This window comes from Arvicola amphibius, chromosome 7 (assembly GCF_903992535.2).
Source record: "Arvicola amphibius chromosome 7, mArvAmp1.2, whole genome shotgun sequence".
In the NCBI taxonomy this organism is placed as follows: Eukaryota; Metazoa; Chordata; class Mammalia; order Rodentia; family Cricetidae; genus Arvicola; species Arvicola amphibius.
In genome coordinates, this window is record NC_052053.1 from 50,578,775 (window position 1) to 50,592,301 (window position 13,527).

General features: G+C 54.6%; 1 protein-coding gene across 1 annotated transcript; it reads left to right on the top strand.

Moving 5' to 3' along the window:
- The first annotated feature begins 2,974 nt into the window (after nucleotides 1–2,974).
- On the top strand, nucleotides 2,975–12,941 carry Ak1 (adenylate kinase 1). The gene is made up of 7 exons (XM_038337455.1): nucleotides 2,975–3,076; nucleotides 5,983–6,021; nucleotides 7,390–7,425; nucleotides 7,803–7,966; nucleotides 8,778–8,894; nucleotides 11,471–11,662; nucleotides 11,813–12,941. The coding sequence occupies exons 2-7, from the start codon at nucleotides 6,015–6,017 to the stop codon at nucleotides 11,879–11,881; spliced, it is 585 nt and encodes a 194-aa protein (XP_038193383.1). The 5' UTR covers nucleotides 2,975–3,076; nucleotides 5,983–6,014; the 3' UTR covers nucleotides 11,882–12,941.
- Nucleotides 12,942–13,527: the final 586 nt, after the last annotated feature.

The following is a 13,527-nucleotide window of genomic DNA, read 5'->3' on the forward strand; positions in this document are numbered from 1 at the left end:
CATGGCTGCCAGCCTCTTAGTGTAAGGACTGTTTACTCCAGACAGGCAGGAGGTGAAGGGTCCCTGACTCCTGAGAGGAAATTACAGCCTGTTACAGCAGATAAGAGTCCCATGGGAGCAGGCCTAACAAAGGGTGACTGTACGAGACAAGGACAGACTGTGGAGGGGCTAGGAACAAGAGCTGTCCTGGGCTCCAGGCCAGGCAAGACGGTGGGCCACCAGGGCCGGGAGGCAAGAGAGACACCTAGCATTTGTTCCTTGTCCTGTGTGGATCATTAATCATCAGATGCCACAAACCATATTACAGTGTCAGCTGGGACCAGTAACGGTGACAGCAACAGTAAGGAGTGGTAAAGCGGGGGACTCGGCCAGCTGGCCAGCAGCCGGGACTACCCACCTGAGAGTGGCAAAGCCTTGGTACTTGTCTGTAGCCCTCAGTGGGGCAGCAGCAGGCTAGGCAGGAGGTTAGAAGGTGGCAACCACTGTGATGCAGGCAGTGACAAGGGACCAGAGAAGCAGAGGCTTCTACGGTGTCATAATAGGGGTGTCCTGAGCCTTGATTGAGCCTAGAGACGGCACACTTCAGCTTCATGTGGAGGCCTCTGGGGAGCTGGATCCTGTCAAGGGTGTCCCGGTAGAGTTTCTCCCATAATCCTGGTGCCTCCGCTTGCCCACAGGTGGGTGTGAAGAAGAGGTTAGATGCCGAATACGGACCTGTTACTGGGATGTCAGATTCTCACCTCAGGTGGAACCCATTGGAAACCTTCTGGTTTCTGAAGCCCGCCTCTCCGTGACTCTGAAATCCAGGCCCTGTGTCTTTGTCTGCACTCTTGGGTGGGGGTGGGGGGAATTCTGTGAAACCATGGCTCACGTCTCCTCTCCCTCTGCCAGAGGCTGTAGCCTCTCTGCCTCCTGTTGTGTCTCACCTAAAGCAGCTGCAGAGCCTTTCCCTCCTGTTCTCAGCTTCCAGATGTTTCCTGGGGTTGTTGGTGGTTGTGTTCCACCAGTCCACCTGGGGCATGCCCACTCCTGTCCCTTCTCTCAGTATTAACCCCAGCTGGTCCGGCTGGGAGCCTCAGTGTAGCGGCCCAGGGCCATCTATCTACCCCTCGCATTCTCACCCCTGTGGGGCTCCTGTTCAAGCCCCCACATTCTTTCTGTAGTCACATGTTTAATTTTACTTTTAATTATATGTCAGTGTGTGGGCATGTGCATGTGAATGCAAGTGGCCAAGGAAGCCACAGGGAGGAACTGGGGTTAAAGACTGTTGTGAGCCTTCCCCACTGTCCAGAGGACGACTGGGCCTGAACTTGGGTCCCTGGGACAGCAGTATGCACTCTCAATTGCTGAACCATCCTCCCAGCCCTCAGAATATCTTTTAGTGTTTTAAACTGCTTTCATTTTTTTGTTGTTTGGTTTTTTGGACACAGGGTTTCTCTGTGTAGCCCTGTCTGTCTGTAGACCAAGCTGGACTTTGTTTGTTTGTTTGTTTGTTTGTTTTTTGAGACAGGGTTTCTCTGTAGCTTTGGAGCCTGTCCTGCCTGGAACTAGCTTTTGTAGACCAGGCTGGCCTCAAACTCACAGAGATCCACCTGCCTCTCCCTCCTGAGTGCTGGGATTAAAGGTGTGAGCCACCACAGCCCATCTTACAATCATTTTTATTCAGGTGAGATCAGACCTGGGCAGGTGAGTTTCATGTCTCACACTAAGGGGCTGCTTGGGTTTCTTTTTCACTTAGACCTTATAGCAGGGTCCCTGCCTCCCATGCATCCTGCTGCGCCATGGCCCCCAAGTCAGTCACAGCAGGCATGAAGAGCCTTCCTGGTATGAACTCTGTTCCCACAAGCGTTTGCTTGAATGGGTTTCTAAAAGTAGGATCTGGTAGAAGTTTGGATGACATCATTGATCTGCTTTCCCCAAAAGTTGTGTCATGGCACACACACCCCGCCCTAGGTCTTTTAAGAGGGCTTTCAGACCAACACAGTACCTCTGACTCACTGAGAACCCCCCCCCCCCCCACACACACACACAACTGCAAAAGTGAGGTTGCTTGATGATGTCACAGGTGGCAGAGTTGGGACTAGATCAGGCATCTTGGTATCCATGCTACTGCTGTTGCTAAGGCAACACCCGAACTTCTGTGGCTCCCTAGCGTTTACAAGACAATTTGCAGTTTCACCCCATCTCGCCATTGGAGCTGCTGACCGTCAAATACATGAGTTCTGACCCTTGAGGGTCCTGGGCTCTCATCTGTGCCCTGCTGTTTGAGTACCTGTCACCCAATGCCTGTTGTCCTGCATAGTGTTCCAGAAGCACACGACTTCCCACCCAGGAGCCTCAGGTAGCTTCTGGGTCCTATTCTGGGTTCCCTGGGCACAGCTGGTCGGCAGCTGGCTTAGTGCTCCATCCAGGTGCTCACAATGAGAGCTCTCATGGTTTACACCCCCCCCCCCCCCAGTCTGGATACACAGAGCATTCTGAAAGTCTGTGTCTCAAGTGCTCAACTATGGGGCACTGCCGGCAGCTTTATGAGGTCAGGGCTGGCTTATCTACCTAACCATCAGATCTTCGGGGTCCCAGAGGGGCTCAGAGTCTTTTCCAACAAAATTGTCTCAGGGTGGGATCTCAGAACATGAGGACTGTGGCCCTTGAACCCCAAGGTCCATACCCTGGTCCCCGTCCCTTCTTACTTGCCTCTTTGCCACCAGCACCGTGAGATCTTACACACAATCCGTCCATCTGAGCATCAGTTTCTCCAGCTGTAGAACCCTTGTCTGTGGGGAGTGATGTGGGCATAGGGGAGTGGCAGACTTCTGTGTGCAGGTTCAGTCCCTGGGGTGCCTGTTGGGGGACGCTCACTCTTGAGAGGCTCTCCATCAGAGTCCCTGCTTCCTCCTCTCCCCTCCTCCTCTTCCCCTCCCTCTTCCCTCCCCTTTCCCTGCCTTCTCACCAGAGTGCTGGCTCCCGGCATGCCATGCGTGCGCGCTGACAGCCTTATAAATAGCCGCCTTTGCAGGCGGCTGAGAGGACTGGCAGGGCACGCACTGGCCCCAGCGCCCACTACACCCTCCCCCAGGTCAGTGTGTGACTGCTCCATTGTCTGCCCATGTGGATTCCACCGAGGGAGTGGGGAGACATCACCTGTGGGGAGGTGGGGGTGCTTGTGTCAGGCTGCCCTTGGGTTCTGTGTGTGTTTGTTGTTTGTATCCATGGTTATGAACTGAGCTTTTGCATGTGCGTTCTTTCAGCTCTGGGTGCATGTGCCCTGTGGCTGTGTGTGTGACTCCTCCCGGCCTCACAGACCCCTTTGCCCCACCTGGCATTTCTGGGGCTTCAGCTCTGTGCCCTTGGCAGATCCCTGCTGAGGCCCTAAGGAAAGGGAGACAGACAGCCTATGTCCCTGCCCGGGAGGACCTGGGGCCTCTGGACGGTGGAGCCCTGCCAGCACCTCCTGCTGGATCAAGGGCTGTGAAGGAGCCTTGCAGCCTGACTCACAGCTCTGGGCAGCTGCTTACCCACGGCACTTGAGTAACAGGCAGACTGGCAAGAGAGGGGACAGTGGCTGCCCAAGGTCACACAGCTGAGTGATGGAGCTGTGATTTGAACCCTATCTGCTCGCCAGCTTCTGGGAGAGCGTCTCTCGAGGCCTTGGGATTGGAGATGGTGGTTCTGTGGGGCCTCTGCTCCCTGAACTTCCTAGAAGACCACTCCGGTCATATTAGGAATCACTGGGGCCCTGGCCCAGGGAGCCTTATAAGGCCTGATTGCTTAGTCTGTAACCTTACTCTGCCTGGGACCCCTTGCCTCCTGGAGGCCTCCTCACGACCTAGGTTATTTTAGATCAAGGAAGTGGCAGGTGTCTGTGGGGCAGAGGAGCTTAGGTTACCAGGAGGGGTGGGGCAGGTGGAGTAGAGTGGCCTCCTAGGACATCCTGGTGGCTTTCCAGAGCCTGGGACACTCCTCCTCCCCTGGGCAACTGCTGAGGGGCTTGGCAGCTCCACACCCCCTTCTGCACAGTCTGCAGGACTAGAAGCTGTCTGCTTGTGTATCTGTGCAAAGTTGCTCAAGGTCCTTGTCTGGTGTGGGGCTCCAGGCCTGAGCTTGAACCCAGACAGAGACTGGAGCTAGTCTGCCTTCCTCCCCAGCTTCAGTCCCCTCCCCAGATGACAGGCAAGATGGAATGAGGGTCCCAGTCCAGGGCTCATCTCCTGCCAGGCCCAATCAGGGCCAGGAACAAGGCTCACAGTGCAAAAGAACAGTCTGGTACCCTCTGCTGGGTGCCCTGCCACCAGCAGTTCAGAAGGGGATACCTGTGGAATTGTGTGGTGGAGTCTTGGAAGGCACCCTGAAGTAGGTGAGACAAGCTGAGGTCTCCAGTAGCTTTGGAGAAAGACATCCCCCAAGAATTGGATGTAACACTGTAAAGTCCTGTGGGCAATGGGCAGGTAGGCAGGTGCAGTTGGGAGGCAAAGACATGTGGGCAGGTAGGCAGGTGCGGGGGGCAAAGACCTGTAGGCAGGTGGGCAGGTGCCCGGGGGGAGGCAAAGACCTGTGGGCAGGTGGGCAGGTGCCGGGGGGGCAGCACTGCAGTAGATGAGAAAGCAGGGGCCAGATTACCCAGCCTCTGCCAGCTAGGTTGAGAGGTGAGGTTCAGGTTTGGTTGAGGGAGGCAAGAGGACAACACATGGAAGGTTGTGAGCAGGAGGGCCACAAAATTGTCATTTGCCAAGGAAAATACATCTGACCACTATGTGTGTGTGTGTGTGTGTGTGTTACCCTGAGGCTCTGTGGAGACAGGCCGTGATCTAAGGACACAGACCACAGGTAGGGAGTGAGGAAACAGTTTTTTGTTTTGTTTTGGTTTTGGTTTTTCGAGACAGGGTTTCTCTCTGTAGCTTTGGAGCCTGTCCTGGAACTAGTTCTTGAAGACCAGGCTGGCCTTGAACTCACAGAGATCCGTCTGCCTCTGCCTCCCGAGTGCTGGGATTAAAGGTGTGCGCCACCACCGCCCAGCTGAAGAAGTAGTTTGAAAGAGGCTGGAGGGGTTGGGATTTGTGAAGAAAGGATGGGCAAACTAGGGACGGTGAAGAAAGTTCCCCGTGGGGTGAGTGGTAGGGTCTCGCGTGAGGTGGACTTGAGCCTGCTTCAGTTTGAAAACTGGGAAAGGGCCGGAGAGAGGGCTCAGCAGCTGAGAGCACTTGTTGCTCTTCCAAAGGACCCAGGTTCTGGTTCTAACACCCACATGATAGCTTACAACCACCTGTAACTCTAGTTCCAAGAGATGTATCATCCAGTGGTGGTGTCTTCATGTACTGTGTGCACATGGTTCGCTTACATACATGCAGGCAAACACTCATCCATATAAAATTAAAAAAAAAAAAAAGGAACCAGGAAGAACCAGGTGTGGCAAACACTCCTGTAGTCCCAGTGGCTGGGGAGGCGGAGGCAAGAGGGTGGCTGTTACTTTGATGCCAGTCTGGGCTACACAGAATGACCCCTGTCTTAAACAGAGCAAAACCCAACAAACTGTAAAGGATTGTGCCCCCAGGAGTGTCCCTGGGTCTCTGTGTCTTAGAGCACTCTTCTTCCCACCTGTCCTGTCCCCAGGCAAGAAAACAGGACACTCCTGCCAACATTCCCATGCCCGGGAGCAGGGAGCGTTTTTTTCAAAGAGTCCCCCACTAGGGACTCTTTCTGTAGACTCCACAGTGCTGTTCACGCCCCTCTGTGACCTCCACCCAGGTGCCTCCAAACAGATCAAGGCACACACTGGAGGGGTGACAGAGGCAGTAGAAGCCAGCAGGAAGGTGACTTTTCTAAGGTCGTTCTGCCTCCAGGGCGTCCGTCTTCCCTTTTAGCCTCTGTTTGGAAATTGCATGTTGGAGCCTGGCACTTACCTGCCGCTGCTGTGGGTGGGGCTTGGTGGAAGCTGAGTCGGGTGGGAGGAGAACCCCTCACCCCTGCCTGTGCCTTGTCTTGCAGAGCGGCTGACCTAGCTCCCTGAACTCAGCAAGATGGAAGGTATGAGGCCCTCTCCTGGCTACAGAGTGTCTGTGTGTCAAGGGGTGTGAGTTCTCACGGGTCGTCTGGAAGGGCTGGTGGAGGCCCCAGGCGTCCTCCTCTGGCCTGTCACGATATGTCTGGCCTCTAAGCCTACTATGCAAGGCCTCTCTGAGGGCCCCAGAACTCATATGCTAATATTTATAGCCAAGCCTGCCCTTTCCTGGGGAAGGAGGATACTGCGCATGGGGATACTCGGTGCAGAAATTCCAGATGTATCAACTGCCAAGCAGGGGGTGGGGTGGGGTGGGGTAGGCGCCTGTCTGGCCCTTGCTGGGACTCAGTGTCCTTGTTGCCAATCAGGTGGACCCTAAGGTCTTGAGTCTTCCTTGCTCCTATGCACGGGCAGAGTGCCAGGGTGGGCTCTGGTTTCTGGCAGCACATTCCCCGGTCCTGGGCTTCTGCCTGGGTGGCCCTTTAGAGAGCAGGTCAGACATGAGTGCTGCTACTGTCTAAAGCTAGCGGCCACCAGTCTGTCCCTTAGCTGCCTCTCTCAGTCTTAGGCATTTCCCTGACAGTTCCTCAAGGCTCCGGCCCCCCAGCAGCCTGAGCTTCCTGGGTCAGGGACAGAATCCCACCTCCGCCTGGGTCAGAGACAGAACAAAGAGGCTCCTTCTTGGCGAGGCCCCTGCTCAGTTCTGTCTCCCTAAGGGGAGGAGACCCGGGAGAAAGCCCTGGGTTCCAGTTTGAGTTCAGATGTCCCTTGCGTAAGCCCCTCCCTCTGTAGACCTCAGTTTCCCTCTCCGCAGGGAGTTGTGAGGTCCTTTTGCACAGCATCAGGTAGGGGACCCAGGGCCTCTCTCATGCCACTCTGTCACCTACTTCCACCCCAGGCCACCAGGGCTGTGGCTTCTAAGGAAGCAGTCTGGGAAGTCTGCTTACCTCCCTGTCTGAGTAAGAGTCCCATTTGCCCACAGGCCTCCTCCCTGGCAACCATCTCTATGGCAAAAATATGTTGTGGTTGTCAGCCCAAGTTACTACTGCTGGGAAGGCCAGCAAGGGGGAGGGCCAAGCCAGGGAGCAGAGGGGAGGCGGCTGCTCGAACAGGATCATGGGCTGCTGTTCATCTAGTGAACCCCAAGAAGAGGGACACAGGAAAGCCGGAGGTGACCAATACCTGGGGGTACCCCCAGAAGGCGCCACGTGGTTACCACCCCAGTCCCTTAACCTCCTCTGAGTTCTTAGCTGAGTTTTTAGCCTCTGGGCTTTGTCTGGGTGGGTTCAGAACACCCTGTGCCTATCCCTGCTCTGTGCAAGCCTGGGTCCCAGAGGTACCTCTGCCTGCTTATCTAGCCAATCACTGACTCCTGTCTCCTGTTCTCTCCACAGAGAAACTGAAGAAAGCCAAGATCATCTTTGTGGTGGGTGAGTTGTGGACAGGCACATGGTGGGCAAGTGGGAAGGATCCGAGCAGGCCCTGTGGAAGTCTGGGACTGGGGTTCTTCCTGGTTGGTTTTGTTTTGTTTTGTTTGGGGAAATTTTTTGTTTGCTTGTTTGTTTTTGTTTTTTTTTGTTGTTGTCGTTGTTTTGAGACAGGGTCTTTCTGCATAGCCCTGGCTGTCCTGGAACTTCCTCTGTAGACCAGATTGCCCTCGAACTCACAGAGATCCGCCTACCTCTGCCTCCCTAGTGCTGGGTTTAAAGGCCTGCGGGCTTTTCTGGTCTTCTTTCATTGAGGGACCCTATCAGTGTCCTTCCTGGGGCTTCCTTTTTGGGGTTACTGAATGCGTGGGTGCTTGCAGGTGGGCCTGGCTCAGGAAAGGGCACCCAGTGTGAGAAGATTGTGGAGAAATACGGCTACACCCATCTCTCCACTGGGGACCTGCTGCGGGCAGAAGTCAGCTCAGGATCGGAGAGGGGCAAGATGCTATCATCCATCATGGAAAAGGGGCAGCTGGTGCCACTGGTAAAGACCCCTCTGGGGACTGGGGTGGAGGATGGTGGAGTGGTGGCGGTTCTGAGCCTGAGCCCCTGGGATCAGCCAGCAAAGCCTGTGATATGCTGGCAAGGGTGACCAGGTCCCTCTCTAGCTTGTCAGCCTGTGTGGTTGATTCCCCATTGCCCTTGTTCAAAAGTTGCTTCCAGAAATGACTAAGACCCTGCCTCCCACTCTGCATCCCTAGTACCTTGGCTGTTTGTCCAAACTCCCTTATGGCTGGAATGACCTTCTTTGTTGGCACTCAGACCCCCCTAACTCTATACTGGAGTAGTCCCCTTCTGTTATTTTATTTGTTTATTGGGTTCCACGACACCCATGTGGCAGTCAGAGGACAACTTGAAGGAATTGATTCTCTCCTCCCACCCTGTGGGTGCTGGGGATCAAACTCAGGCCATCAGGCTTGGTGGCAAGCACCCTTACCCACCCAGCCATCCTGCTGACCCATTGGTCTCCTTCTTTACTCATATTTTATCCCTCCTTTCTGTGTCATGCTTGAATCGTAAGTCAAATGTGTCCCCATTGTGTCCCCATCTGTCCCCTCCCCAAGACCCTGGACTTGGCTAGGGTGGGGACAGGAAGCCTGCAAGAGCTGGTTCACTACTCAGTACTTTTCCTGACTGGAAAGGGGTTCACTTAAGCCCAACCCTGGAGAGACGGGCTTTCGGGGACTCATGCATGCTCATGCTCCAGGAAAGAGGGCAGCTTGGGTGGGCCAACATGAGCCAAGGCCCAGAGGGGTGGGGAGAGAAAGCTCAGGAGCCCCTGTGCTGCACAACAGGACACGGTGCTGGACATGCTTCGTGATGCCATGATGGCTAAAGTGGAGTCTTCCAATGGCTTCCTGATTGATGGCTACCCGAGGGAGGTGAAGCAGGGAGAAGAATTTGAACAGCGGGTAAGAGGCCCTCGATCTTGTTGGCCAGGGCCCGGGCTGCAGCTGAAAAGAGGGAGGGTAATGGAGGCTGCAGGAGGAGGGTGGGGAAGTCACATGAGACTCGTCATAAATGCTGCAAGGAAAGGCATGATTTGAGAGACTTCATCTTTGTGGGACTTGTCACCCCAGAAACACACAGCCCAAGGGTCAAGAGCAGTACTGGCCGGGTTGACCAGAAGATGGGGTCAGAGTGATATGGAAGAAGGATCCTCAACTCTGACTGGAACCTTGAATGCCAGGGACAGGACCCATATTCTTTCCCAGCCACAGGGAACGGGGAGAGCTGGCATCAAGAATGACAGTTCTGCTGGGCGGTGGTGGTGCACACCTTTAATCCCAGCACTCAGGAGGCAGAGAATGACAGACAGTTCTAAGTTTCCACAAGCCTTTGTCCATTGGGAAAACAAGGTCTACAGAGTGAGACGCCTCCCCCAAACACACATGTGTACAGACAGACATTTGTGCACATGGCCCATTTCTACACAAGCAATAGGCAACATAGGATGCATACACATACAGTGCACATTCATGCACACGTGTGCTCTGGGTGTAGCAAGCACTATAGGAGTACATGCATGTGAATTCATATGCTGGCACATTCATGCATGTATGCATACATTTACACCATATATGGCCACACAGGGAACTGTGGGGCTGTAGGTGCTGTGTGTGTAGGGGGAAACAAAGGTGGGGTGGTGGGCTAACTGGGCATCCTGGTGGGCTTGGGGCAGAATACGTCCAGTCTCATTCCTGCCCACCTCTGTAAGGCACAGCCAAAAACAGGGGACTGTATGTTGCAACCTCTAAGAGTCTTAAAGACCTCAAGAAAGTGCTTGCCTTGTTCTGAGCCTTAGCTTGCCAATATGTGAAATGGGAGTTAGTCTAGCTTTCCTTGAGGCCGCAGAGCCTGTAGCAACCCTGAGGCATGCCTGGTCTTTCCCCATTTCCCCAGTCGTGTGATGTCACCTGCAACCCTCAGGGCCACATCCAGCAAATAAAAGTGCCTATCAGTCCTATTACGATAATAGCCTGTCAGTGCTATTATTACAAGGGACTGCAGATTTCACCCAGGGCTTGGTGGCGTCCTCTGGGTCTCCAAATAACTGAAGTTCTCATATCTTGACACTAGGGGGTGGCAGAACTGTACTAAAGGAGGGGTGGGCCTAGAAATGGCTTATCCTGCTGGCTAAAATGCTGCTTTGGGGTGGGCAGTGTCCAAGGCCCACTCCTCAAGCTAGATGCCTATTTTCAGATTGGGAAACTGAGGCTCCAGCCAGGGATGAACTACCCAGAGATTTAGCTGTTACTATAGCCCCACCACCTCCACCCAAAGTCTGCTGTGTTTGGTCCTGGGGACTCAGAGTGTCTGGGCACCTGATGACTGATGGACAGGGGGTGGCAGCCTTGACCTGACCTTTGTCACCCACAGTCTCTGTAAGAGAAGAACCTGGGAAACTGTCCAAGGTCAGCAGGTCACGTGATCACTCCTTCCTTAAGGTAGATGATGCTTGTTACCCTAAACCCTCAACCACCCAGGAGACAACCCCAGACTCAGAAGGGCACTTGGTTGGACGGAAGCAGGAGAGGAACTGAGTGTGGCAGTCTGGGTGACAGCCGCTTAGCAACCTCTGGAGACACTGGACTCTGTAGGACAGAGGGTTCTGAGACTGTAAAGAAGTCCTAACCCAGGCCCAAAGCTATCCAGAGAAAGGTGGCTTTCCTTCCCTCGTCATAGGAAGGCCGGGCGTCCCCCTCCTTCCCTCACAAACGCAGCCTAGCCGGTGCCAGGCTTGGAGAGCTGGTGGGGAGAGGCCGCTCTGAGGGATGGGGTACCCTAGATTGCCAGCTTCAGAACAAGGCCCAGCCTGGGCACGGGACACTGGAGAGGCACTGGAAGCTGAACTGAGATCTAGGGCTGCCAGGCCTTATTCCTTCACATGTCTCCAAGCCACCTTGGAGTGGCTGATACCAGTGACAGTGACATCATTCAGGTTTCCTAACAGTCGTCACCCTGTCCCTGCTCTGGTTTCTGTCAGTCAGGCCTTATCCAGTCGTCAGCTCCCACCTTGGCTGAGGGAAGTGGGGAGGGGGGTCACTAGGAAAATACATAATCTGTCAAGGGGAGGGGAGACCAAGGGACTAGGAATAGTCAGGGCCACATCTAAGAAGACTGCCTGGGGGGCGGGGGATGAGATTCTAGCTCAGGCTCAGTCAGTCTCAGATGTGGCAAAGAGACAGGTCTCACAGCAGAGGGATCTGTGCTGGCTTGGCACGGGATGGAGACAGATAGGCCAGTGTGGTCAAAAGGAAGGAGGGAGGAACAGGGTGCTTTACCTGTGGTGAGGACATTGGGCTTTCTCTTGGAGGTTCTAGAAAGCTGTGGAAGAGGTGTGAACAGAGGAGTGATGGGTAGTTGTTTTTAGAAAGGCCCTCTGGCTGCCTTGGGGAAAGGATTGACGTTCTGAGCTCGTCTCGTGTGGGGCTTCCGAGTTGGAAGCAGGAACAGGTCGCAATGATACAATGTCCTCCCTACACAGATCGGACAGCCCACACTGCTACTGTATGTGGACGCAGGCGCTGATACCATGACCCAACGACTCCTGAAGCGAGGGGAGACCAGTGGCCGTGTGGACGACAATGAGGAGACCATTAAGAAGAGGCTGGAGACCTACTACCAGGCCACGGAGCCTGTCATTTCCTTCTACGAGAAGCGCGGCATTGTGCGCAAGGTGGGGTTCTTATGAGAGGCCCTTAGGCCAGCCTCTCCCTCTGCTTCGCTTTCTCCTTCTCCCCCTAGTTCAGTGAGTCGCTATTGGAGTGGGATTGTGTGTGGGATGCCTGCCATGGCATCTCTGCCCTCATCATCCATATCCCCACAGGTCAATGCCGAAGGCACCGTGGACACTGTGTTCTCCCAGGTCTGCAACTACCTGGACTCCCTGAAGTAACTGGAGACCCTGGCCAGCTCCCAGCCCGCCCCACCCTTGCCCCCTGACCCCAGGCATCCTGGCTCGAGCCCAGCGTCTCCACCCTGCCGGGCTGTGCACAGACACAGGAAGCCACCTTATCCTGTTCCATGGACATCCGAGCACTAAAGGAATTGCCAAGGACGTTTGGGCTCACTCCCTTTTCTTTGCTTCCTATTGAGGTGATTCATGCTGCCACAGCCGAGGGTCCGGCACTGCCTGCCCATTCTTGCCCGTGCCTCAGCCCAGCTGTCTTGTCTCCCTCCAGCTCTGCTGGGATCCTAGGCCTTCCTCAGCCCAGCCGTGCCAGGCCTGGGGGCCTCTGGGTTGACAGACAGACTGCCCCTGAGCTCTGAAGTTCAGCCCCTTTCTCATAGCCTTACTGTATGGCTTGACTCTAAGCCATCATCTCTCTCGAATGAGTTTTCTTTTTTCTTCCTTTTTAAGACAGCATTTCACGTGTCTCAAGCTGGCCTCACACCTACTATGTACCCGAAGACAGCCTGATCCTCCTGCCTCCACTTCTGAGTGCCGTGCCCACGGGTGTCTGCCACTGCCGCTCCTGGTTTATGGGGTGTCGGGGATCAATCCTGTGACCGTGGCCAGCACGCTATTTCTGACCGGGACCTGGACTGCAGTGGGCATAGGACATGGGCACATCAGCCGGGGCCATGTGGCTACCAGGTGGCAGGCGCTGTGCAGTGGACATAGAGCTAGGTGGGACGTTGAGGTCAGGGTAGCCTTCCTGAGGGGGACTCTGGTGTGGCCCTGCCAGGCCTCACCATCCTGTGAGCTTTTTCCAGTTCTAAAACTTATAACATTGTGTCCCAGGCCTTAGCCTCAGTGCTAGGACAAGGACCTACTGATCGAGGTGTGTGAGTTGTCATAGACATGGACATGAGGTCAAGGACCAGGCCTGGAACCTGGAGAGGACACCCGAGATCCCCAGAGGAGCTGGCACGTCTCATCACATAGGAAAGCTCTGTTGGTGCTCCCCGGTCCTTGACCTCCGCCCCCATCACTACTGACTTCCCCTCTATGCCCAGACAGCCTGTAGCCAGCTGCCCCAGCTGCGCCAGGGGCACCTGCCCCTGGGGGTGACAGTGCTCATCCCTTCTGTTCCATTTGCACCATCTATTTAAGCTGTCCTTTAAAATAAATAAACATATTTCAGCTATAAAGGTGAGTGTACTCAAAGGAGAGCTTGAAACAAATCATTGTTAGCAGGGAGCGGGCAGCATCACCACGAACATGATTTTGCTCGGCCAAGGTTTGGGGGTGAGCTGTCTACACCTGTCCTCTGTCCCCCATGTTGACTTTATGAATGTGGAAGGGTCTGGAACCCCATGTCACTCTGTAGCAACTCTCCCCCCATTGCCGTGTACACGCACACACACACGTGCACATGTGTGCGTGCACACATGCACACACAACTGTGCAGACATACACTCTTACACAGACTCCCCCCAACAGCCCTTCTGAACATGGTTGTCTTAAAGTGAGCATAGGAGTGAACAGACTTCATGGAGGGAGGAGAAAGCTGGAGAAAGAGGCCTGAAAACCCCCTGCTGTCTTTATTTGTGAATTACAGCTTAGTTAATTCATGTGGGTCCCAGTTTATGAAAACC

Bases quoted from the DNA above. Each gene is read 5' to 3' on its own strand.
- Ak1 (XM_038337455.1), top strand. The intron at 7,426-7,802 runs GTGAGTTGTGGA...GGGTGCTTGCAG, and splicing joins CAAGATCATCTTTGTGGTGG to GTGGGCCTGGCTCAGGAAAG. The intron at 11,663-11,812 runs GTGGGGTTCTTA...ATATCCCCACAG, and splicing joins AGCGCGGCATTGTGCGCAAG to GTCAATGCCGAAGGCACCGT.